This window comes from Chiloscyllium punctatum, chromosome 12, assembly GCF_047496795.1.
Source record: "Chiloscyllium punctatum isolate Juve2018m chromosome 12, sChiPun1.3, whole genome shotgun sequence".
Taxonomy (NCBI): domain Eukaryota; kingdom Metazoa; phylum Chordata; class Chondrichthyes; order Orectolobiformes; family Hemiscylliidae; genus Chiloscyllium; species Chiloscyllium punctatum.
Genome location: NC_092750.1, coordinates 65,778,260 through 65,804,079, shown reverse-complemented (window position 1 = coordinate 65,804,079; position 25,820 = coordinate 65,778,260). Strand labels below are relative to the sequence as shown.

The following is a 25,820-nucleotide window of genomic DNA, read 5'->3' as shown; positions in this document are numbered from 1 at the left end:
CTTTATTGGTCAGAGTATTGAGTACAGGAATTGGGAGGTCATGCTGCGGCTGTACAGGACATTGGTTAGGCCACTGTTGGAATACTGTGTACAGTTCTGGTCTCCTTCCTATCAGAAGGTTGTTGTGAAATCTAAAAGGGTTCGGAAAAGATTACCAAGGATGTTGCCACGATTTGAGGATTTGAGCTATAGGGAGAGGCTGATAAAGCTGGGGCTGTTTTCCCTGGAGCGTCGGAGGCTAAGGGGTGACCTTTTAGAGGTTTATAAAATCATGAGGGACATGGATAGAATAAATAGACAAGGTCTTTTCCCTGGGGTCGGGGAGTCCAGAACTAGAGGGCATAGGTTTAGGGTGAGAGGGGAAAGATATAAAAGAGACCTAAGGGCAATGTTTTCATTCAGAGAGTGGTATTTGTATGGAATGAGCTGCCAAAGGAAGTGGTGGAGGCTGGTACAATTACAGCATTTAAGAGGCATTTTGATGGGTATATGAATAGGAAGGGTTTGGAGGGATATGGGCTGGGTGCTGGCAGGTGGGACTAGATTGGGTTGGGATATCTGGTCGGCATGGATGAGTTGGACTGAAGGGTCTGTTTCCGTGCTGTACATCTCTCTGACTCTATGACTCTAATCTCCCCACCACTGACGTTGGACTGGCTGGCCTGAAATATCCTGGTCTATCGCTTCCTCCCTTTATAAGTAATGAGACAACCTCAACAGTCCTCCAATCCTGTGGTACCTCACCTATGACCAGAGGGGATTTGAAAAATTACTGCCAGGGCCTCTGAGATCTCCTCCCTTGTCTCCGTCAACAGCCTGAGATCCATCTCAAACATCTCTGGCCTGGGATTTATTCACTTGTAAGGCTGCTAAACCCACTAGTACCTCATCTCTCTGTTAATTTCTTCCAGCATTTCCTATACCTGTGGTGCCCTTTTCCAATTTGAGGACGGATGGAAAATATTCATTGAGGATTATGCTCATGTATTTTGGCGGGGAAGATAAGTTGAAAGAGTGGACAAAATCCGGCAGACATAGTATTCCATGGGAAAATGTGTGATTGGGCTACTTTGGTACGAATAATAAAAGAAACAAAATATGACTTGAATGGAAAAAGACTGCAGCCGTTCAAGGTGCAAATGGTCCTGGTACATGAATCACAAAATGTTAGTATGCAGGGACAGCATGTAATCAAGAAAGCTAATGAGATGCTATAGTTTATTATGAGAGGTACTGAACATAAAAGTGACAATATTTTTGCATCAGTTTTACGGGGCCGTATCTCGAACACTGTGTCCAGCTTTGGTCTGCTTATTTTAAAGAAGGACGTAGATGTATTGGAGATGGTTCAGAGGAAGTTCACTGGATTGACATGTGGAATGAGCGGATTGTCTTACAGGGAAAGGTTAGATAGACTAGGCTTGTTTCCACTGGTGATTAAAAGAGTGAGGGGGTGACGATTAGAGAATAAGGGAACCTGAAAGTTATTGACAATCAACTTGATGAGGAAAGGATGTGTCCTTCTGTGTGGTTAGCCCAGAACTAGGGGACACCGGCTTAAATTAGGGTTTCCCTTTTATAATACAGATGAGAAAGGGCTCTTCTGGTACAACGGTAGTGTCTCTACCTTTAAGCCAGGTTCAAGTCTCACATATGCCAGAGGCATATAACAGCATGTCTGAACAGGTTAATTAGGAAAATGTCGAGGACAGAGATGTGAAGAAATTTTTTTCTCTCAGTGGTTTGTGTGACTTTGTTATTCTTCATGTCAATCGGTGGTAGAAACTGGATTATTGAATATTTTTAAAGCTGAGCAAGGCAGATGAAAATGTAGAATTTTGAAACAGAAAAAGACCAGCCACGATCTTACTGAATGGTAGAACAGGCTTGAGATGCTGAATGACTGACTAAAGCTCCTATTTCAGATGTTAGTACGTACTCAAGAAACAGAACTTACCATTTTACTGTCAACTGAATGTAGAAAAACAGCCTTCCTTGGCCATGGCATACATTGCACATCTGACAGCCATATCCAGAGCAGTGTTTACATCTAAAGATAAATTCAAAATCATCATATATATGCCAGATTTCTGACTCAACAGCACTGTTGTTATGGGATAAATTGCCGAATATCAACTAAATGGTTGCGAGAGATTGTAAAATTTTCAGCACAAATTGCGTTTGATATAGTTCTCATTTTCGAGGAGAAAGTGAGGACTGCAGATGCTGGAGATCAGAGCTGAAAAATGTGTTGCTGGAAAAGCGCAGCAGGTCAGGCAGCATCCAAGGAGCAGGAGAATCGACATTTCGGGCATATGCCCTTCTTCAGGAATGAGGAAAGTGTGTCCAGCAGGCTAAAATAAAAGGTAGGGAGGAGGGACTTGGGGGAGGGGTGTTGGAAACGCGATAGGTGGAAGGAGGTCAAGGTGAGGGTGATAGGCCAGAGTGGGGTGGGGGTGGAGAGGTCAGGAAGAAGATTGCAGGTTAGGAAGGCGGTGCTGAATTCGAGGGATTTGACTGAGACAAGGTGGGGGGAGGGGAAATGAGGAAACTAGAGAAATCTAAGTTCATCCCTTGTGGTTGGAGGGTTCATAGGCGGAAGATGAGGCGTTCTTCCTCCAACCGTCGTGTTGCTATGGTCTGGCGATGGAGGAGTCCAAGGACCTGCATGTCCTTGGTGGAGTGGGAGGGGGAGTTGAAGTGTTGAGCCACGGGGTGGTTGGGTTGGTTGGTGCGGTGTCCCAGAGGTGTTCTCTGAAACGTTCCACAAGTAGGCGGCCTGTCTCCCCAATATAGAAGAGGCCACATCGGGTGCATATCCGCCACAAATTCACCTGCACCTCCACACACATCATTTATTGCATCCGCTGCACCCGATGTGGTCTCCTCTATATTGGGGAGACAGGCCGCCTACTTGCGGAACATTTCAGAGAACACCTCTGGGACACCCGGACCAACCAACTCAACCACCCCGTGGCTCAACACTTCAACTCTCCCTCCCACTCCACCAAGGACATGCAGGTCCTTGGACTCCTCCATCTCCAGACCATAGCAACACGACGGTTGGAGGAAGAACGCCTCATCTTCCGCCTAGGAACCCTCCAACCACAAGGGATGAACTCAGATTTCTCCAGTTTCCTCATTTCCCCTCCTCCCACCTTGTCTCAGTCAAATCCCTCGAACTCAGCACCGCCTTCCTAACCTGCAATCTTCTTCCTGACCTCTCCGCCCCCACCCCCACTCCAGCCTATCACCCTCACCTTGACCTCCTTCCACCTATCGCATTCCCAACGCCCCTCCCCCAAGTCCCTCCTCCCTACCTTTTATCTTAGCCTGCTGGACACACTTTCCTCATTCCTGAAGAAGGGCTTATGCCCGAAACATCGATTCTGCTGCTCCTTGGATGCTGCCTGACCTGCTGCACTTTTCCAGCAACACGTTTTCAGCATAGTTCTAATTTTCCCAAGATTGTCCATTAGTTTAATAACATCGCATTAGAATCAGGCCATGCTTACAAAACCTGCAATGTACCTCATCACCATCACCAGTATTTGGGGCATTCTGCTAATTTTACCTGTTTGCAGGCTTTCAGGGAGGCTCCAGAAATCCTACAATTGGGCACAACTGATCCCAGAAAGGGTTAATATCTGGAACATTACCTCCCACAAACAGAGAGATTTGAGTATGTAGTTTTCAGTAAACCCCTTATTGTTTACCAACTCTGGAGCGTTCTAATGATTAAAGAGGTGGATAATCACATTCACAACAAACTGGCAGCTTATGGTTCCAACATTCAGTTTTGAAAGGTTAGATATTTACTTTTTAAAACAAAAACAAAGTAATTGAATATTGCATCACAGCTGAACTGGAAAACAGTTGTGTATGATTCATTCAATCATGTTCAGTGACATAGTCAGGTTGCATGTAGTAATTGGAACCAAGTGGATCTCATTGACTATGTTTAACATGGGCCAATCAGGAAGTCTTGGCTGACCAATGTAAATAGAGGATTAATAAAATAAGCACTACTGCAGTTAGGTGGTAGTGTGGGGGTTAAAGAAAAAAATAAATAAAGAGGAGTGTTTCCACCAACAAAAAAAAGAGGATTAAAAATAATAATTAAAACAAAAGATGATTAGAAAGAAAAAAAACATATAACTAAGAGAAACATAAAGAAGAAAGAAACAAAGAAAAAATATATAGAAACAAGGGATTCAGAATCTCCTCAGTTCAGGGACCTTGTCTGAGTTGGCTGGCCTTTATGTAAATAAAGGGTGACTGGTGATGGGATTCCTGCCTCTGCTCAGTTAGTTTATTACTAAAATGTGACAGTTTGCCCTGCATTTTGAAATACTCACTTTTAGTGCGGAACTCTTTTCCAACTAGATTAATCCACTGCATCAAGATACCACTCTTAAATATGTCAAAGAATCTTTTCTTGAAACAGCATTTTTTGAAATTATGTTTTAACATTTGCCTGTTTGTACTATTACATTGAAATGGTACTATATACAACATGGGAGCAGACTGGCTCTCAGTAAGATATCTTTACAGTCAAAATGTCATCACATATTTTTGTAGATGATGTAAAGCACTAACTGTCTGGGGATGCGATGGCCTATTGGTATTGTGACTGGACTGTTAAATCAGTGACTCAGTAACATTCTGGGGACCCGGGTTCGACCCTGGTAGATGGTGGAATTTCAATTCAATAAATATCTGGAATTAAGAATCTAAAGATGATCACGAATTGATTGTCAGAAAACCCATCTGGTTCACTAATGTCCTTTAGGAAAGAAAACTGCCATCCTGACCCACAGCAATCTGATTGACTTGCAAATGCCCTCTGGGAAATTAGGGCTGGGTAATAAATGCTGCCTAGCCAGTGACTCCCTCATCCCTCATAAAAAGAAAGACATGTGAGAGTTGCTGTCCGGAAACCTGATTGCCAGAATGCACAGCCATTCACTATATACTGGGCCACAACATGAAGCGAAAGGTCATTATAAACAGTACAACTGGGTTATAATATTTCAACATATTAACAAACAGACAGTGTGCTATACTCCATAAAGCCAAATGGTTAAGTTTGGAACTGGAACCAATCCTTACACATATTTAATACGTATTTGTGGGATCACTGGCTAAGTCACCATTTGTAGCCCATTCTGAATTGCCCCTGAGAAGATAATGAGCTCCCTTCTTGAATTGCTGCAGCCCAGGATATAGATGCTATTACAAACCGACTTTCAGGATATTGATTCAGCAACACTGAAGGAATGGTGATGTGATTTCAATTCAGGGTGATCTGTGACTTGGAGAGGAACTTGTTAGTGATGCTAGCATCCACTGCCTTTGTACTTCTGGGTGGGCGTGGTTGCGGGTCTGCAAGGTGCTGACAAAGGAGTCTTTGTAAATTGCTATAGTGCATGTTGTAGATGGTACATACTGCTGCCACTGTGCATCAGTGGTGAAGAGAGTGAACATTGAAAGTGGAGAAAGGAGTGCCAAAGAAGCAGACTGCTTTGTCCTGAATGGTGTCAGGCTTTTTGAGTGTTGTTGGAGTCATACCCATCCAGGCAAACGGAGAGTATCCATCACACTCTTGACTTGTACCTTGATGGACAGGCTTTGGGAGATAGGAAGTGAGTTCCCATAGAATTCCTAGTCTCTGGCCAATTCTTGTAGCTATTGCATTTCTATAACTAGTACAGATTAGTTTCTGGTCAACGGTCACGGCCAAGTTGATTCAGAGATGGTAATGCCTTGAATATCAAGTGGAAATCATTAAATTATCTCTTGTTTGAGCTTGCCATTGCATGTTACTAATATTACTTGACATTAATTTGCCCATATGTTGACAAGATCTTGCTGCATGTGGGCAAAGTGTGCTTCATGAACGGTACTGATCATTCTGCGATCATCAGTGAACAATTCCATTTCAAACCTTATGATAAAGAGAAAGTCAATGATGAAGCAGCTGAAGATGGTTGGGCCCAGGACCTTTTGACAGACATTTACTTCCAGAAACAAAATGTACACAATTTCTATCCATTCTTACCAATTAGAGTTAAAAGTGAATCGCCTAGTTATTTTTCACCCCAAGCTTACAATTAGACATCGTGAACACAAAAATAACAACTGGCTCTGTTTTTAGTCTGGCTTTTACATTTTAAGACCACAATGCTACATCCTTACCTTTCCATTCCACTGCCCATACAATGGTTACACCTGTCCTCACCTCCAAATCGAAAGCCTTTACCATGACAAATCCAGCATTTAACCTGTGGTGGCAAAATGACTTAGTGTAACTTGAATATATTTCACAAAATTAACATCCTAATTGCACTTGTGGATTGATGCGTGAAAGACTCTGTTTAAGAAGGTAGTCTATGAACATTCTCCCCCGTCTGCTGTATCCTAAGCGAATGCTTCCTCTGCTTTTTACTAAGTAAACATTTAGAAGACTGAATGGCTGGTTTAGATCCTTTATCTGGTATTGCAAGTGACCCCTTATTAAACTGACTAAACTGCAGCTACCCCACAGACTGGGAGGCGTGGGCCCCTCGATATTATGAATTAATCTTGTTGCTATCTTACGTGAATGACTGGTCCCAGGGGGAGGGGTGGGGGGTGTCCTCACTCACTACGGTTGGACATCGAAGCACCTCAAGTAAGATGCCCCCTTATTAACTTGCTGTTCTTAGACAAAGTGAGGATAGTTAAGGAATATTACCATAGCCCAATAGTTATTAATACTGTTAAAGCATGAAGGGCAATGCATCAGAGTGAGGACAATACTGCCAAAACATCATTTTTGACACCCATAGTTGGTGTGCTGGGCTTTCAGCCGGAGATGATGGACTCAGGGTTTAAACTATGGGCAGCGAGGGGTACGTGTTGCCATGGTGACTTATTCAAGGGGGATAAACTGATGTCTTTTGTCCAGTTGCTTCGAAAATGAGAGTTGCCCAATAGGGACCTTTCCTGTTTTTTTCAAATTAGAAATTTCGTTCAAGAAGAGACCACACTTCTAACTGATTCCTATAGACCTTATACAGAGAAGAGGGTGCTGAGTGCTGAGAACACACTTTCGGTCAGCAATGTCTATCACCAATTGGGAGAGGGTCCCTCGGACGAGCCCAAACGGCTCTGTTAGGTTTGGGAGAAGGAGCTGGACATTGAAATCTCTTCTGAAGTATGGGAGGATATCTGGGGAAGTGCAAGAAGGATCTCAATTTCCAACAGAACCCATGCGTTGAAATTGAAAATTCTCCACAGGGGCCACTTGGTTCCAGGCAGGCCTTTCAAAATTTAAAGCGGGGAGTATCTCCGATGTGTCCTAAATGCAGGATGAGTATGGGTACGCTCACTCATTGACTCTGGTCCTGCCACAGGCTGCAAGCATACTGGAGCGCTGTGGTGGGTGAAATAGAGAGAGTCTTGGGGACAGAGGTGGAGATGGACCCAGGATCTCTCCTTCGTGGCCTTGTTAATCCACTTACATTAGACACGCACAGAAAAAAAAAGCTATTCAGTGTCCTCACCTTTTGTGCAAGGAAGAACATTCTGTTAGGGTGGGTGTCTGAAAACCCCCTGGGACGGTCGGGCTGGCGTAAACTAGTCATGGAACACTTCCCTTTGGATTTTCTTACAGGTATGGTGCACCATAAAACTGAGAATTTTATAAGCGGCCCTTTTTGGACTACTTGGGTACAGATTTGTCTGCCATACTAATAAGGGCTTTTATACAGCCATGATGATTCTGTTTACTGAATCTAGTATCTGGAGAGGAGGAACTGCAAACACATGAATATGTATAAATTTATGCTCTCAATGGTCAAGAGCTATTACTTTGTTTTGTTGAGCTGTATTATTGTTATTATTATTACTGTCATGATTTTTTAGTTAGTTGTTAGTTATTAATTATTATTTATTTATGTAATTAATGGGTTTCTTTGTATTGTCTTGTTTTGTATTTGTTGTAATATCCAAAAAAAATTTCTTTCTCAATAAAAATATATTTAAAAAAAAGGAAGTCTTCGCTAGGTTTAGGCCAAGACTAAACCTTGTCACTTCACATTCTCCCTCCATTCGACGGGTTCCATTGGGACTACTCGGAGACAGAGCGAGCATTTTCCTACTCATTGTACTTGAAAGGTTATGCACTTGTGTAGACCAGCTTGGTTAAGTTGCAGGCCACTGTAGAGTGATTGTCACACAGATTGTCAGATTTGGCAAAGGAAGATAACATGCGACATTTGCCAGGAATGGAGAGTTGTGATTGTGGAGAATGTCCATTGATAGCCAGAAAGGTAGTTCAAAATTTACCCTTGCCGTGCCTCATTAGCATAATCAGTTCCGAAAGTAGGGTCCCTAACTGTAGTTTTTATCTCATTAGGTTTAATTTTCCTAATTAAAGTAAAAGGGACCTATTGCCTATAACAGCCAAACACTTTGGACATTCACAGGGAATACTTGTAGAGTCATAGAAGAGGCCATTCAAACCATCGAGTCTATGCTGACCTGTCTTGACTAAATCTACCTTTTTGGCCCATAGCCTTGAATTTTATGATTTTTCAAGTGTGCATCGACATACTTTAGAATGGGACAATAGACTAGCAGGTCCATTTAAGGATGTTACCACTCCATTAACGTTGAAAATGCTGGCTGTTATTGGAATACACAACAAAGAGATGCCAGGCACAATCACAAAGAATTTGTGAGAAACTCTGCAAGTCTGACAACATCTGTGGTGTGGAGAGAAAGAGAAAGAAAATCTGGCATGACTTGAGATACCAGGCACCCTCCATCACATTGGCCACTCTGCATTGACAAATTTTGACAGTGTTTGCTGTGAGTTATACCATAATCCAATCTTGCCTTCATTTGATGTCCAGAATCAGAGGCACATTTTTGTTCAAAAGTACACACGTGCAGTTTGTCATTTTGAAATGCAGTAAAATTGCAGACTGCAGTGCAGACTTTGGTAATATATGCCCCTGGAAATACAAGGAGCAATTCATTCACGCTCATTGCTGAGATTGATGATGCTACATTCTAAGTCCACTACAGATTTTGAACACAATTTCATTGGCATGTGAGTGCTGTTTTGGGAGAATGCTCCACTATTGGAAGTAACATCTTTTGGATGAAATGTTAAATCGATGCTCTGCTCATCTTTCAAGCTGACCACTTTTGTTCTCATGACAATATTCAAGTAAGAGATGTGGAGTTGTTTCAGTGTCACTCTCAGCAACAATTCCTCTGTCCTTGAAGTACAAAATGAGGTCAGAGAGACTGAGTTTATTCTCTTTGGAGAAAATGAGAAGATGAGATTTGATGTGCGCAAGATTTGGATAATGTTGACAAGGAAAGACTCATTAGCTGCTTTCCATCCCCATTGGCTAATGGTACAAGAATCAGGGGACACAAGTGTAAGGTTTTGGATTGGAAAAAGGGTGGTAGGGGTTAGATAGTGGGTGGGGTAGTGGCTGCTGTAATATGATGAAGAACGTCCTTTTACATGCCAAGTTGTAATGACTTAGAACTTGCAGTTGCAAGGTTGGAGAATGTTGAAGTGATGGGTGGTTTCAAAAGGACGTTGGATGGCTTTTTGAAGAAAATAAACTTGCAAATCCTCAGGGATAGAATGGGAGAATGGGACTGATTGGATTGCTTTAAAGAGAGCAAAGGCGACTTGCTGGACCGAATTATCTCCTTCTATGCCACAAATGACTCCCAGATCTAACCCAGCACTAACCCAGATCTCCAAAGAAATTTAAATGGTCATTGACATCGGGGGCACCTTACTGGGCATGGATAAGCTGCCATGTTTGCCGAAAGATAATGCTTCAAAATATCACTCAGTCAGGAATTTTCAAGATTATTAAAGGTGCGATATAAATGCAAATTTTTATTCATTTACTTACCCGTCCTGTTTGAAAACACTTAGTGCACTGTATTTTACCCAAGTTCATGCATCTGTGGCATCCCTGAAATAAATCATATTCAAACGAAGTGAACACTGTCTTTCAGATCTCCACATGTTAGATTTTTGCTGAAACTTTTAAAATGGAAGCTAGGCAGGAGAGGATCTTTTCATCATCCTCTTCAACCCTCCTTTCATCGCCCAAAGGTGTGTGGTCTGAATTATATGTCCACTGTTTAGTTGAGATGTGATTCTCAGGCTGCACTATGAAATATTGGTACTACCTCCTGCAGGACTGCACCCAACAGGACTACATGGATTGACAATCGAGGGAGATATCAAATGGAACATTGGGGGTGAAGATACAAAGGGCTGCATGTTTTCTCAAAGTATAAATTATATGTGCTGGATTGGTCCAATATGGCATTCAATATAGAGACATAGAGTCTTAGAGATGTACAGCACAGAAACAGAACCTTTAGTCCAACTCATCCACGTCAACCTGATGTCCTAACCTAATCTAGTCCCATTTACCAGCATTTGGCCCAAACGCTCTAAACCCTTCCTATTTCATATACCCATCCAGATGCCTTTTAAATGTTGTAATTGTACCAGCCTCCAACACTTCCTCTGGCAGCTCATTCCATACACACACCCTCCCAGTGAAAAGGTTGCCCCTTAGGTCTCTTAAATTTTTCCCCTCTCACCTTAAACCCATGCCCTCTAGTTCTGGACTCCCCCACCCCAGGGAAAATACCTTATCTATTTACCCTATCCATGCTCCTCATGATTTTATAAATCTCTATCAGGTCACCCCTCAGCCTCCGACACTCCAGGGAAAACAGCCCCAGCCTGTTCAGCCTCTCCCTGTAGCTCAAATCCTCCAACCCTGGCAACATCTTTGTAAATCTTTTCTGAACCCTTTCAAGTTTCACAACAGTTGTCTGATAGGAGGGAGACCAATATGATTTCCATTGTTCCTTTTACAACAGTATCAATGGTTTCATTGGCATCTCAGGTGTGGGTAATAAAGTGAGCTACATAATGGCTTTTGAGTGAGTTTATATCCAGCCTGAACTTTTGTGACAAAAATCAGATGAAAATCTTCTGTCTCGGAGATCTATTGGATAGTAACTTAGGTCTTGTTGTGAGTTCAGACCTTTGCCACATAACTGTCTTAACTTTGCACTAAATTGGACATCTCACTAGAGGTAGACTTTTAGATGAAGTGGAAATAAGCCACATTGATTATAAAGAAGTGTTCCTCTGGTGCTGACATGTACCAGTGTCGAGGGATTTGTTTCCCTATTGGCTGCTGGTTACAATGCAGACATGCTTCACACCGACTATAGGCACTGGGAATGAGTAAATATCCCTTCCCCATCATTCACATCCCTCAGGTTGCCCTACAGAAAAGAGCACAATTAAAGGAGGAATTCTAAAATGATAGGAAATGAGTAGGATTGCTGCTGATTTGCTTTATGGTTGGGGGTCCAACACCATTTAATCTCACAAAATAGTGCTATATGGTTTCCTGCATGAACTGTTTACTTACATCTTAATTTATGATGTGGAGGTCCCGGTGTTGGACTCGAGTGGGCAATGTCAGAAGTTGCACGACTTCAGGTCATAGTCTAACAGGTATATTTGAAATTACCAAGCTTTTGAAGCACTGCTCCTTCGTCAGGTGACATGGAGGGAAGCACACAGGCACTGAATTTATATGCAGAGAGATAATGGCAACGTAATTCCAGGTAATTAAAAGTGTCAAAAGATAAATACAAGTGGTGTGAGTGGAGTGTCAACAGGCTGAACAAACAAGTCTTTGCAGGTGATCAAAAATGTCAAACAGTATAAGTGTCAACAGCTGAATAGCAAGTGAAGGAGTGACAAATGATCCGATTAATTAAGACGGAAGGATAATTACAGAAAACAAAACAAAAAAAAGATGGTGCTAGAGACAAGCCAAATGGCTGGAATAACATGATAGGTAGAAGAGTCACATGATGAGGGTCTAACTAAAATAGTAAATAATTCAAAACTGTACAAACTAAATAAGGTAGTTAACTATTAACAACTAATCAAGATGATGGTGTCAAAATAGAACATTAAGGAAGATTTTATGCAAATTTGTATGGTGGAATTACATGTAGTGTGACATGAACTCAATATCACAGTGTCCTCATGGGTAATGAACTTGCCTTAATTAGATTACTTACAGTGTGGAAGCAGGCCCTTCGGCCCAACAAGTCCACACCGATCTGCCATACAGCAACCCACCCATCCCCCTACATTTATCCCTCACCCAAAACTACAGGCAATTTAGTATGGCCAATTCACCTAACCTGCACATTTTTGGACTGTGGGAGGAAACTGGAGCACCCGGAGGAAACCCACGTAGACACGGGGAGAATGTGCAAACTCCACGCAGTCAGTTGCCTGGGGCGGGAATTGAACTCGGGTTTCTGGTGCTGCAAGGCAACAATGCTAACCACTGTGCCACCCCATTAATTAATCTGATCATAGGTCATCCCTTCACTTACTATTCACCTGTTGACATTTTACTCACACTGTTCGACATTTTTGAGCACTTGCAAAGTCTTGCTATTCAGTCTGTTGACATTCCATGCACACTACTTGCACTAACCTTTTTACACTCTTAATTACCTGCAATTATCTTGCTATTATCCCTCTGCATATAAAATATGTGTCTATGCACTTTCCTCTGCTTCATCTGATAAGGAGCAGTGTTCCAAAAACTAGTGATTTCAAATAAACCTGTTGGACGATAAGCTGATATCATGTGACTCTGACTTTGTCCACCTTAATCTAGACACACTTTCTCTTCACACTAAGTTTGAATTTCTACTCCCTCCTAGATCTCGTGACTTGATCGAATGGCTCTAGCATAATCACTGTTTCCCCTATCTGGTATGCTCTGATGCCAGTCCCATTACTGTACAGCTGCTGGTTCTCATGGTGGGATTCTTTGTCCTCCCTCTGAGGGGAGTTTGGGGATGGGAAGGTACCAGCTGGGTGGCTACACCATCTTCCACCCTCTGCCCCCAGTTATATATGAGTAGGAGGTCTTGCTGACATTAGCCTCTCTCTTACACCAAACACAACGACTTTTAAGTGGGGACCCATGCAAGTTGCTCGTTTAACTACACTCGTGGAGTCAAAGAGCATAAAAACATGCCAATCTGAAACTAAAATAGTTCCACCTGCCTGTGCTTGGCCCATGTCCCACTAAACATTTCTTACATACATGTCTTTCAACATTGTAACTGTACCTGCATCCACCACTTCCTCTGGAAATTCATTCCATACATGAACTACTCAGTGGTACTGGCGTTGTGAATGAGGTTCCACTAAGTGCCAATCTCCTGCTCATCCCTTCACCTATTAACCCACAATGTAGTCTCATTTACTTGGGATCTGTTGCTGATCCTCGGCCAATGGGGATATCTGGCAATCGAATGTTTCAAGCCTCTGATTACTCAGCAGCTTTTTGTTTTAAGTGTTTGGGGGGATGGATTTCTATTTCTTGGACACTGAGGGAAGGCCCATCTCTGGCCAATTAAATGGCCAATCAGATGTTAACATAGCAAAGTTTCCCCAAAACCTAGCAACAAGTTTTAATTAAATTGTGAAGAAAGAGCACACTCGGAAGTTTTTCTTTTAACCATTGCTAATTAACATATGGTCATGATGCTTCCCTCTGTAACCAGCAAGCCCCTGTAGACTATGTCCACAGCCATTATAAAATAACACGTTGTTACCCATTAATACCATTTGCCTTAGTTGCTATCATCCCTTAGAGTGTTAGGAAACAAGTCCTCATCATATCCATTCTTCATAACACAGTATAGATCAGCTTTAACTTGGTTTAATCCTTGGGATTCTGTTTGCCGGGACATTCACTATAAACAATATCTAGCCTTTGTATCGAGTCGCCATACCTTTACAGATGCAGTGTTTGGCACCTGTACCTTCTTTTTATTTTTCTCAAACATTTTTGGAATGTCAACCGGTACTTCCCATGGAGGGGGAGGGACCACGTAGCCGTAATTATCAACAATCTGCCCTAAAAGGAAAGAGTGAGAGAGACAAATGTTACCTTTATATTCCAACTGCAATTAACAAGGGGTTGTTTCCCTTTGCTGCTTGAGTTGCGCCACTGTTTCAGCTGAGGATTCAGACTGATGTAAATGAAACATCTCCCTGGTGTCTGCATTCTCAACTCCAATGTGCCAGGGGAAGATTTTGTACTTCACCCTGAGTGTTTGTGAAGACTGAGAAGCTCTCTGGCTTAGCCAAAATTCCCCTGAGCCTGGTATTCAGAAGGTGCAGCTGGGGCAGGAATGGGATAATCCATGGTTCATGAGGACATTCCTCATAGAGCCAGCTGCAGATCTCAAACAGCATGTCTTCAAATGAAGCTAGTTTTCACTAGTGAGATTTCCCGTGAGTTACAGACTTTATACTTTTCAGGGGAAAGTCTAGACTGCAATTCTTTGGAGTGGCATGGTTTCACTTTGAAGAGTCAAGGAATATTTTTAGATAGATTCGCCAACACTTTCGAGGATGGTAAGTGTATAAATTTGTTGCAATTGTTAAGTGCATTGGGTTCTCAAGATGTCGAGGAAACTGTTAAGACTGTTAAATCCCCTGGCCTTATAATTCTATAGTTTAAGAAACACAATCAGTGCTTTCTATTTCACTGTATCAACACAAACGTGATGGCTTCCAATGCAGGATGTGTGTTGTGTATTTCTAATTTTAAAATCTGTCATTACTGTAGTGGGTGGTCAATTCACAGTTTGATTAACATTCCAAGCTGTTATATAGTCTTTGATATGAGGCTATGAATATAAATGCTTGTGGGTTTTTGTTTTAAATGAAGGCTAAAACAGTTGAATCAATCAGTGTTATTTTCCAAAGCAACGACGCCATCAATATATACTTTGAAGTTTATTTTATTTCACCTCATAGATCTTTGATGGATGTTGGCTGAGTTGGCATGAAGGGTGTAAGGGAAAAGGGTGGGAGTGGGAGGCATGGGTTGGAATGAGTTGACATAGAGCATATAAAGAGTCATGTCGTGTGTAGGGAGGCTTGAGCCATCTTGCAGTGTCAGAGGCCAAGGGGCAGTGAGGGGTGAGGACCCTGATCCATATGCCAGTGCACCTTCCTCAGCAAACGCTATGTCACTTGACCTAATTGAAGCCTGTAGACAATCATGGTAAGTTCCTGGCTTTGTGTCAGCCAGACAGCAGTAATATGAGCCTGGCGCTGGAAAGGTATCTGCATCTGCGGTCCTCACTTTCTCCTAATCTCTAGTTCAGGGGCAAAGTGCAAAAAAGCAAAGTAAGGTAATAAAAGGCAGGGATGCTGTGAGCATTCAGGCAGGCTTAGAGTGAGTAAGTGCTTGGAGACGCAGCCTGGTGTAGTCCATGAACTGGATGTGTGTCCCTGAGCATACAGCGTCCTTGCTGCAGCACTACAATGTGAGTTACCAGTTCTGCCTGAGGTGCAGCATTGAAGTACAGAAGCATTCTGATTGGAGACCTGCCATGAGGATTCTTAGCATGTGGCTCAAATCACATTCTGTGCTATTGGTCTTTAAGCATGTGAAAGTGAACAGGAGGCAAGAAGTACTAAATCATTTGAATTGGATGCCACTGGCTTGTAGTTCCCAGGTCCCATCCCGCTCCTGGGCCATTTTCCTGAAGGTGGAATGGGGTAATGCAGGTGCCAGGGTTATCCACCTGCAACCGGTGGAAGCAAGTTGGCTTATTAAAAGGTCTACTGAAGCCCAATGTCAGAGGCCAGTTGGTATTTCATGACTGTAGCCTATACCAGAGCTACAATCCTGGCTCATTGTTCCTCTCTCTTTCACAGAAATGCTCTAAACTTTGAAGGTAGAAAGTGAATACAGTGCTCATGATCACTACTTCTAAACAAGCCACAAGTTTGGTGAGAGATTTGTAGAGTGAGTGTTTTCATGGGACTCTAGTGTGTTCCGGAAATAGCCCACAGGATGACATGTGCTTTAAAGAGTGGTGACTGTTGTGTGTAGTCAAATGTGGCAATGTACACAGCAAACAATCATGAGATGAATGGTCTCTAAATTGGAAACACAGCAGCTGTGAGAGAGTAGAGTGTGTACAGGAAAACGACTAGTTTTACTTCAAGCTCAAGAACTCACCAGTAGACTCAACATCACTTGATTAAGCAGGCTGTGGTAGCACTTCATTCATTTTAATTTGACGTGTTGGTTCACATGCACAGTTCCTCTTTAGGGATTGGCTCTTTCCTGGTGATGGTCACTTCCCATTAGTTTATTTAAGACCTTTATTTACAATGGTCCAGTTGAATAGCTTACTGATAAAATGTACCCCAACAGTTAGTAAAGCATGAGGAGTTCTCACTTGTCACATCTCCTTCCCTAATTCTGGCATATTAAGGTCAGTTATACACTCCAACTGAGATCAGCTAACATAGTCAATGTCAAGTACTATATATTTTCCAATCTGTGGAGTTTAGCTATTCATTAAGGCTCATTGGACCACCTTACAAATTGAAAATAGGTTTTGAAACGAGAAAATGGGACTTTCAAATACATTTCTAATGGTCAGTAAGTCATTGTGTTAATCTGGTGCTCATTACAACCTCAAAAGTTTTAACAGATACTTAGGGATTGACTCTTAGTAACTGCCACTACATTTTGGTCGTGTTAATTTTGTTTAGTTTCTTGGAAGGTTTGTCGCTGTGAGGCATCTAGTGAGATTTCTCACCACATCACCTCAGACTTAACTCATAAACATGGAGAAAGTGAGGACTACAAATGCTGGAGATTAGAGTTGAGAGCGTGGTGCTGGAAAAGCACAGCCAGTCAGGCAGCATCCAAGGAGCAGGAAAATTGACGTTTCGGGCATAAGCCCTTCATCAGGAATCTTGATGAAGGGCTTATACCCGAGACATTGATTCTCCTGCGCCTTGGATGTTGCCTGACCTGCTGTGCTTTTCCAGCACCACACTCTCAATTCTTAACATCCCACAGCACTCTCATAATGCACCTGCTGCCTGATCCTAGCCCGATTTTACCATCCCGCTGTACCTGGGAAAACTTGCCACTGACTGGATATGCTGGTATAGACTTGCATCCTTGGTGCTTGTACCAACTTAAAAGGCTTTTGTGCACCCAGATATGAACTGTCAGTCTGGAGCTGCCCTGCACACTCTGACATTTGCTCTGGCCATGGCAGATAAGGGGAAATTGGTGCCCCATATGGGGCTGAATGACCTGGAGATGCTGGTGGGCAGGCTGGTGCAGAGCAGGGTAAATGATGATACACCTGCCAGCCTGTTCTGAAGGTGCCACCGGAGGTCAGTGCAGTCTCAGCTCTCTGGAGGAGTGCCCATCAGTTAATGACCATCTCCACTTGGCTCGGGAAGGTGGCACCATCTTCTCTCTGCTGCCATACGTCGACTCCACCTTCTGCTCCTGGACCCACCTCTCACCAAGGCTCAACTCCACCACCCTCACATGCAGTTTCCTTCCTCACTCACTCTTACCCAGCCCGAGTCCCCACCAAACCTCTGCCTTGCCTACTCACTCCCTCAATACATCTCACCACCTTTTCTCACTCAGCCCCTTCCTTTCTCTCATTTCAGGAGAAAAACAGCCCACGACAGGGCAGAAAGAATCAAGGTTGGAGTTGAATAAATGCCTGACACTTGGCTCTCACACTGCCCCAAGTGGCTATCTGACCTTGCCCAAGTCCCTAGAGTGATATGGAAGGCTGTCCTTGACTATTGAACCAGGACCCCCTGATTGAAGGCTAGACCCCCTGGCTTGACTGAGGACTGTTGACAACTGTGGCTAGCCTCCTAACTTTGTGTCTGCACCAAAGAGTAAAGCAAGAGAGCAGTACTATCAGCCTGGTACCTCAGGCTGGGAAGGTCAAGTGCTAAAAATGGCAAAACAAAGTAAGTAGGTTCAAAGTGGGTAGGTGCTAAGAGAACAAGTGAACAGCCCTGAGGTGCAGCCTGGCCCAATCCACGATCTGAGTACTCGTCCCGATGCGTAAAGTGTCCTTGCGGCTGCAGCATTTCAGTGTTAGTGGCCAGTATGTGCTGAATTGCAGCTTTAAAGTGCAGAAACATCCTGCAAGTGAATCAGAGTGGTGCCACAAAGGGGTCTGAGAGGCCAGCAGGTGTTAGATCCAGCCTGTGGGGATGGGGAGTGCATGTAGAGAAGGTGAGGGCTGCAGATGCTGGGGATCAGAGTCGAGAGTGTGGTGCTGGAAAAGCACAGCAGGTCAGGCAGCACCCGAGGAGCAGGAGAATCAATGTTTCGGGCATCAGCCCTTCATCGGGAATGAGCTTGTGGGCCAGGGGGCTGAGAAATAAATGTGAGGGGGGTGGGGCTGGGGGGAAGGTAGCTGAGAAAGCAATAGATTGATTAAGATGAGTGAGAAAGTGGTAGGTTGGGGGGGGTGGAGCGGATAGATGGGAAAGGTGATGAACAGGTCAGGAGAGTGGTGCCAAGTTGGAGGCTTGGGACTGGGATAATGTGGGTGGAGAGGAAATGAGGAAACTGTTGAAATCCATATTCATCCCGTGTGGTTGCAGGGTCCCAAGGTGGAATATGAGGCATATTTACTCCAGGCATCAGGTGGTAATGGTTTGGCGATGGAGGAGGCCCAGGATCTGTATGTCCTTGACTGAGTAGGAGGGGGAGTTGAAGTGATCAGCCACAGGGCAGTGAGGTTGGTGGATGCGGGTGTCCCAGAGATTCCCTGGAACGATCCGCAAGAAGGCATCCTGTATCCCTGATGTAGAGGAGACCACATCAGGTGCAATGAGTACACTAGATGACATTGGTACAGGTAAATTTCTGTTGAATGTGGAAGGATCCTTTGGGCCTTGGATGGAGGTGAGGGGAGTGGTGTGGGTGCAGGTTTTGCACTTCCTGTGGTGGCAAGCGAAGGTGCCAGGAGTGGGGTGTGGGCTGATGGGGAGCGTGGACCTGATGAGGGAGTCGCAGAGGGAATGGTCTCTCTGGAATGCTGATAGGGGTGCGGAGGGAAATGTATCTCTGGTGGCGGGATCCGTTTGGAGGTGGCGGAAATGGTGGAGGATGATGCGATGTATGTGGAGGGTGGTGGGTTGGAAGGTGTGGACTGGTGGGGGGGGTTTCAGTCCTTGTTGTGTTGGGAGGGGTGAGGTTCCAGGTCGGAGGTGCGGGAAGTGGCTGAACGGTGCCCTGAGATGCTGTTGCCAAGTGACCAAGGTGGAGGACCAAGAAGTGACTTGGAATCACCAGGTCACTTTCAATGTTGAGAATTGTCCAAGTCTACAGTCCTTGCAATGGGTCGTAGAACAAGAAGAGGCATATTAAGGAGGCAAGATTTGCAGTTAATGAAGCTGTTTACAAGCAATAATTCTTGTTACTCGGCATTGCGCCAATCAGAAGCAAGAATCTTGTCTTGATGTCTGGACATCTGTTTGAAAGTGCAAGGAGTTGTTCTCATCGTCAAGAAGTGATTATCCCAAATTTCTCATCCAGTCCATATTGTTCAGAGCCCTATAAGAGCCAATCCCGCGTTTCTTGAAATGTGACATACTCACTGTAATAAGGTTCACTTTTCCATTCGGGTGATCTGGATTCAGTGAAGCTTTCTAGGCAATACTGAAATGAAATAGGAAGTTAGCTGAGCAATCACGGTTTTCTACTTTGTTTTACGCGGTTCCTTCTGCAGTGCCATACAGCGTGCAAAATGAGAAATGATACACTAGTTACAATGTATCTCAGCCTATGGGTGGCACGTACCTAGGGACCTAGGGACCTCCGAGGTAGCAGATCATCAGCATTCCTCACGCAGTCCAGATGAAAAGTCTGGAATTTCATACAGAATTTGGAAACACTGGTCAAAGTTTAAACGCTGAAGGGATATATTGGGAAATCTATTGGGAAGTTGACAACTGGCTCAAAACATATAGAACAACTCAGGAGTCCAAGGAGAAGAATAGGGTGAAAATAGAAAGAGAAGAAAAAATACTTCTATATTTTCATCCTTCTTCTCCTAAGGCAGAGATCCTTCCAAGGGTTTAAAATTCTCTTAAACCAGTGACCTGTGCTGGACATGGATTTACCAACCTTGGCAATTCTCCAGTGCCTTAATCTAAAAATGAGCTTTCGATTTTAACAGATCTTGATATCCAGTTTACATATTACAAGTTACTCAGCTCTGTCAACCAACCCTTGCATGGCTGGCAACTTTATTAAATATCTCTCCAATGTCTTTGTTGTGTCCCTTTCCTTTACATCCCTTATATATTCCTTCCCTATATATATTACATATATTTCTGAGATTCCCTCAGGATCTCCAACTTCATTATGGGCATCTAAATAGCTTAGGGATTATAAAGAGCACATATGCATGGAGACAAAGGGCATAGTGGAGGTTTAAATGAGCAATTTATCAAGGAACACGATACCGTCAAACTTACAGTAAATGATGAACTACTTGAGATATTGGTGTGAGTAATAATTGATAAAAGAGGACATATTAGAAAAGCTGTCTGCACTTAAAATTGAAAAATCACAAAGGCCAGATAGCATGCACATGTGGATGTGTGGAAGAAAGGGTAAAAATTGTGGGAAATGCAGGCCATAACCTTCTAATCCCACCTTTTGGGTTGAAAGATGTGCCAAGATGGCTGGTGAGTTGTAAATTTTATGCCCTTGTTCAAGAGAGAAGTGTAAGGAAAAATCCAACAACTATCAGCCTGTCATTTTAATCCTGGTGGTGTGAAAGCTTTTGGAAATTATATTTTGGGACAAAAATCAACAAAATCAATATTAAGTAAAATCAACAAAAAGGTGAATCATGTTTAATTAACATGGTTTGAACTAAAAATGGAGTCCAGTTGAAGTTGCAGGCTGGCAATTTCGCAAAAGCCAAGAAGAGTATGACGATCAATGGAATTCAACTTAAGAACCAACAGAAATATTGAGGGCTTGGGCAAGGTGAAAAGCCAGTAATAGAAGCAAAGAGGAGCTTTGAGAAAAGACTAGTATAATGGGAAGTTCCAAAGTCTTCAACAGGCAAATAAACAATCAGAGAATGGTTAAAAGAGGTGTAGGGCTGATCAGAAACCAAAAAGGGGATTCACACATGGAGGCAGGAGATATGACTGAAGTATTAAATAAAAACTTTGCATCTGTCTTTACAAACGAGGAGGATGCTGCTCAGGTTATGGCGACAGCTGAGGAAATTTTGTTGTGAGAAGGATTAAACATTAATAAGGATCAATTAATAAAGATCTTGGATCAATTGTTGACACAAAGTTGACAAGGCATCGTGACCAGATGAGATGCATCCAAGGATTTTGAAGAAAGTGAGAGTAGAAATTATGCAGGCACTGACTATAATTGTTCAGTCTTTCCTGGCCTTAGGCAAAAGTGTCAAAAGACTGGAGGATTGCAAACATCATGGCCTTGTTCAAGAAAGGTTGTAAGGATAATCCCATAATTATAGACCAATCAGTTTAACTTTGGTGGTGGGAAAACATTTAGAAACAATTATTTGGGATAGAATTAGGAAATACATGGAAAAGCTGGGTCGATTTGGAAGAATCCGCATGGATCTCTAAAGAGGAAATTGTGTTGAATTAATCTGCTGGAGTTTTTTGAAGAGGCAACAGGTTTGATGAAAGTAATGTTGTTGATGTGGTTGGTATATGTGGACTTACAGAAGATATTTGATGCAGTGCTAGACAATAGACTTATGAGGAAACTGTTGGTCATGGTATAAAAGGGACAGTAACAATATAAATACAAAATTGGCTAAGTGATAGGAAGCAGAAAGTAATGGTAAATGGATACTCTTTGATTGGAGGAAGGTTTGTAGTGGAGTTCCCCAGCGGTTGATATTGTTTTTCCTGATACATATTGATAATCTGATCTTGGTGTGCAAGGGACAGTTTCAAAGTTTTCAGAAGACACAAAACTTGGAAGAATTGTAAGCTGTGAGGAGAATCATAGAATCCATACAGTGTGGAAGCAAGCCGTTGGTTCATCAAGTCCACACTGACTCTCCGAAGAGCATCCCACCCAGACCCACCACCCCCCCCTACCCTGTCTCTGTAACCATGCATTTCCCATGGCTAACCTTCCTAGCCTGCACATCTCTGGAGACTATGGACAATTTAGCATGGTCAATCCACCTAACTTGCACATCTTTAGAATGTGGGAGGAAACCAGAGTACCCAGAGGAAGTCCATGCGGACACAGGGAGAATGTGCAAGCTCCATACAGACAGTCACCCAAGGGTGGAATCGAACCCAGATCTCTGGCACTAAGCTACAGAATGGAGGACAGTGTAAAACTCCAAGAGGACATTGAAATGTTGGTGGAGTGGGCCAATAGTGGCAAATGAGGTTCAACCCAAAGAAGTCTGAGCTGATGCACTTTAGTTGGAAGAATATTGAAAATGAACATAAAATAGGGGGTACAATATTAAAGGGATGTGCAGGAGCAGAGGGAACTTTGGTGTCCATGTGTGCAGATCATTGAAGGTGGCAGAACAGGTGAAGAGAGAGCAGTAAATGAAGCATAGTGCTTCTTGCTTTATTAATAAGGGTACAGAGAACAAGAGCAAGGAGATGATTTTTGAGCTTGTATAAGACACTTGTCACACCCCAGCTGGAGTATTGTGTACAGTTACGGATGCCGCATTTTAAGAAAGATGTAAATGCATTGGGGAGAGTGCAAAAATGATTTACAAGAATGCTTCCAGGAATGAGAAACTTCAGCTATGGATTGAAGAAGTTGGGATCGTTCCCTGGAGAGAAGGAGACTGAGAAGAGATCTGATTGAGGTTTTCAAAGTCATGAGTGGATGGATCGATTGGATAGGGTGAAGATGTTTCCGCTTGTAAAAGAAACAAGAACGAGAGGACATAGATTTAAAGTGATATGCAAATTAAGTAAGTGTAATAGTTAAGTCTGGAAAGCACTGCCTGGAAACGCAGTGGAGGCGGGTTCAATTGAGGCATTCAAAAGGGCATTGGATTGTTATTTAGATAGAAATGTTGCGCAAAATATGGGACAAGGCAGGAGATTGGCACCAAGTTATAGAACTGTTACAAGCACAACGGGTTCCTTCTGCAATTCTGTGATTCTGGAACCTTGGCAGACAGGAAATTGAAAGGATTTGGGAGAAGATTTTACACCTCACTCAACCTTACACCAGGTTAGCTTCAGTGGAGAGCAAATTTGGATAAGGTTTAGAACTAGCATCACATTCACAGAGTCACAGAGATGTATAGCATGGAAACAGACCCTTCGGTCCAACTCATCCATACCAACCAGATATCCCAACCCAATTTTGTCCCACTTGCCAGCACCCAACCCATATCCCTCCAAACCCTTCCTATTCATATACCCACCTAAATGCCTCTTAAATGTTGCAATTGTACCAGCCTCCACCACTTCCTCCGGCAGCTCATTCCATAGATGCACCACCCTCTGTGTGAAAAAGGTCTCTTATGTATCTTTCCCCTCTCACCCTAAACCTATGCCCTCTAGTTCTGGACTCCTCCATCCCAGGGAAAGGAGTTTGTCTATTTACCCTATCCATGCCCCTCATGATTTTATAAACCTCTATAAGGTCACCCCTCAGCTCAGTTTCCCAATGGGCGGATTGGGTTTAAGTTAGCCCCATGCCTCTCTAAGAAACATTAGTGAAGAATTTCAGGTAAATGTTTGGGATCTGGGACATAATTTGAGACTTGTGGCCTTGCACTAATCTATTCAATGAAGAGATTGTCACCAAGATCTCCTACCTTGGAAATACATCACTGTTCCTTCACTGTGGCGTTATCAAGTCGTTGCTAAGGAACCCTTTTCAAAACTGCAGTGTGGATGCCCATAGAGCACATGGAGTGCACCGGTTTGAGAAGGCAGTTCACCACCACTTTATGAAGGGCAATAGGGATGGGCAATAAATACTTACCCTCCCAATGCTTTGCAATGCTGTCACTAAATAACCAATATCAATCAGAGAAGGTCTATGATTGATCAGATTAACATTTTCTATGTAACCATTGATTACACTGCTCCAAAAATTCATCATAAATGAACTTAAACAACTTTGATTCATTGGAATTCTTTAGATGGTTTCAGATCCCCTAATAAATCCCATGCACTCAGGGGTTGGGGGTAGCCCTGCTTGCGGTGCAGTGATAGTGTCCCTACCTCTGGACTAGGAGGCCAGGGTTCAAGTCCTACTATTCCAGAAATGGATAATAATCTCCCAACAGTTTGATTAGGAAATGCTTTCTTCAAAACCTGACTGATATCCTAAATTTAATTTGGAAAGAAAGTAATCTATACCAAGTAAATGTTAAACCTTGGATCATTTCATAGAAATTAGAGCTGACTTTTTGTTTTGGCATTTATCTAGTTTTATGATTGATAATTTTCATATATTCACGGAAACACCTTCATTTGTTCAATGTAATAAACTTGTGTGTGTTTAAAAGTTAAATTGTTTTACTTATTCAAGTTTTGTGTCAAGGTGTTTGGTAAACCTTTTGGAGAAGAAATATTTACTGAGAAATTTTACCAGGACCCTTACAATATCTGGGAAAATTACACCCTGCCAAAAAAAACCGATTGAAATTTAGAGCAAAACTCTTGGATGGCTTTCTTCTTCGGATGGAGACAGTTTGAACCCAGTGGGCCTAACTGAGTCACAAGTGATTATGAGGTACACCTAATATGTGACAGTTCCAAGTGCGCTGTTGCAATTATAATAGCTGACACCCATATCCACGGGCTACAGAAAATCACTTGCATACCAGTGAACATTGTGTGTTAGCTTTGCAAGGAGCAGATGGAGTCACAGTCACTCTGAAACACTCCCTTGACTGTCCACTGGATCTGTTGGTAACCATTACCATAAGGAAGTCTCCTGATATCCTACTCCTGCTCTTAGTAAAATGAGCACAATTGAATCCCCAGTTAATGCCCATTATTTGAATGAAGCACTTGATTATCAACAAGGGGAACAGTTCAGAAAAGAAAGTGAAAGACACTTCAAATCCACAATAATAGTCCAGCAATCACATACCCTGTACATGTTATACGGTTTTAACTCTTTGATGACCATTTCTTCCGCGGGCCGGCTGCTGTAAGTGACATGATCAGATGCATATTTGATCAATGCTTGTCTAGCTTTATCTTCATTGATGGAGGGAATACTGTAGGCGAGACGGTACAGAGAATATCGTGAGTGTATTTTTTGTCAATAGCCTCTTCCTTTTTCATCCATTCGTTTACCAATGTTTTATTCACTCATAAAAGTAATCATTGCCAAAGTTGATGTTGAACTAGCAACTCAAGACTGAGATACTGTGGGTCATGAGCAGTAGCAGAATTGTATTCAACCACAATCTGTAAGCTCGTGGCCTGACATATCCCCACTCGACCATCACCTCCATGCCAGGCGATCAGCCAGGGTTTGTAAATTTGTTTGCCTGACCTGATAATCAGAGAATAGAACATTCTCCAACATCTAAAGTTGGAGGATGAGGGAGGTTCAAAATCAATAATTAAATAGAAATGTTCATCTAGGACCACTACAATAAAAATTGATCTTTGTGGGAAAGTTCAAAGTTGGGGTCAAAATAATGTAAGACAGTCGATAATAAACCCAATATATGACAAGAATGTGGGACATGTTACCTTAAAGGAGTGGTTACATATTATTTCATCAGATGAGGGAGAAAGGAATAAAATATTATGCTGATATCTTTGGTGAAGAGGAATGGAAACACCTTCATAGCCAAAATGGCTGTTTGCTGGAAATACG

At 42.8% G+C, this 25,820-nt stretch overlaps 1 protein-coding gene across 1 annotated transcript in view; it reads right to left on the bottom strand.

Moving 5' to 3' along the window:
• LOC140483888 (protein SSUH2 homolog) overlaps positions 1–25,820 on the bottom strand; it is a 59,387-nt gene that overhangs the window by 8,738 nt on the left and 24,829 nt on the right. The window contains exons 4-9 of the mRNA XM_072582680.1: positions 25,080–25,209; positions 19,571–19,631; positions 13,894–14,018; positions 9,933–9,995; positions 6,199–6,284; positions 1,958–2,050 (exon numbers count right to left, since the gene is read on the bottom strand). Of these exons, the coding sequence (XP_072438781.1) occupies positions 1,958–2,050; positions 6,199–6,284; positions 9,933–9,995; positions 13,894–14,018; positions 19,571–19,631; positions 25,080–25,209 (558 nt within the window). The remainder of the gene's footprint in view (positions 1–1,957; positions 2,051–6,198; positions 6,285–9,932; positions 9,996–13,893; positions 14,019–19,570; positions 19,632–25,079; positions 25,210–25,820) is intronic.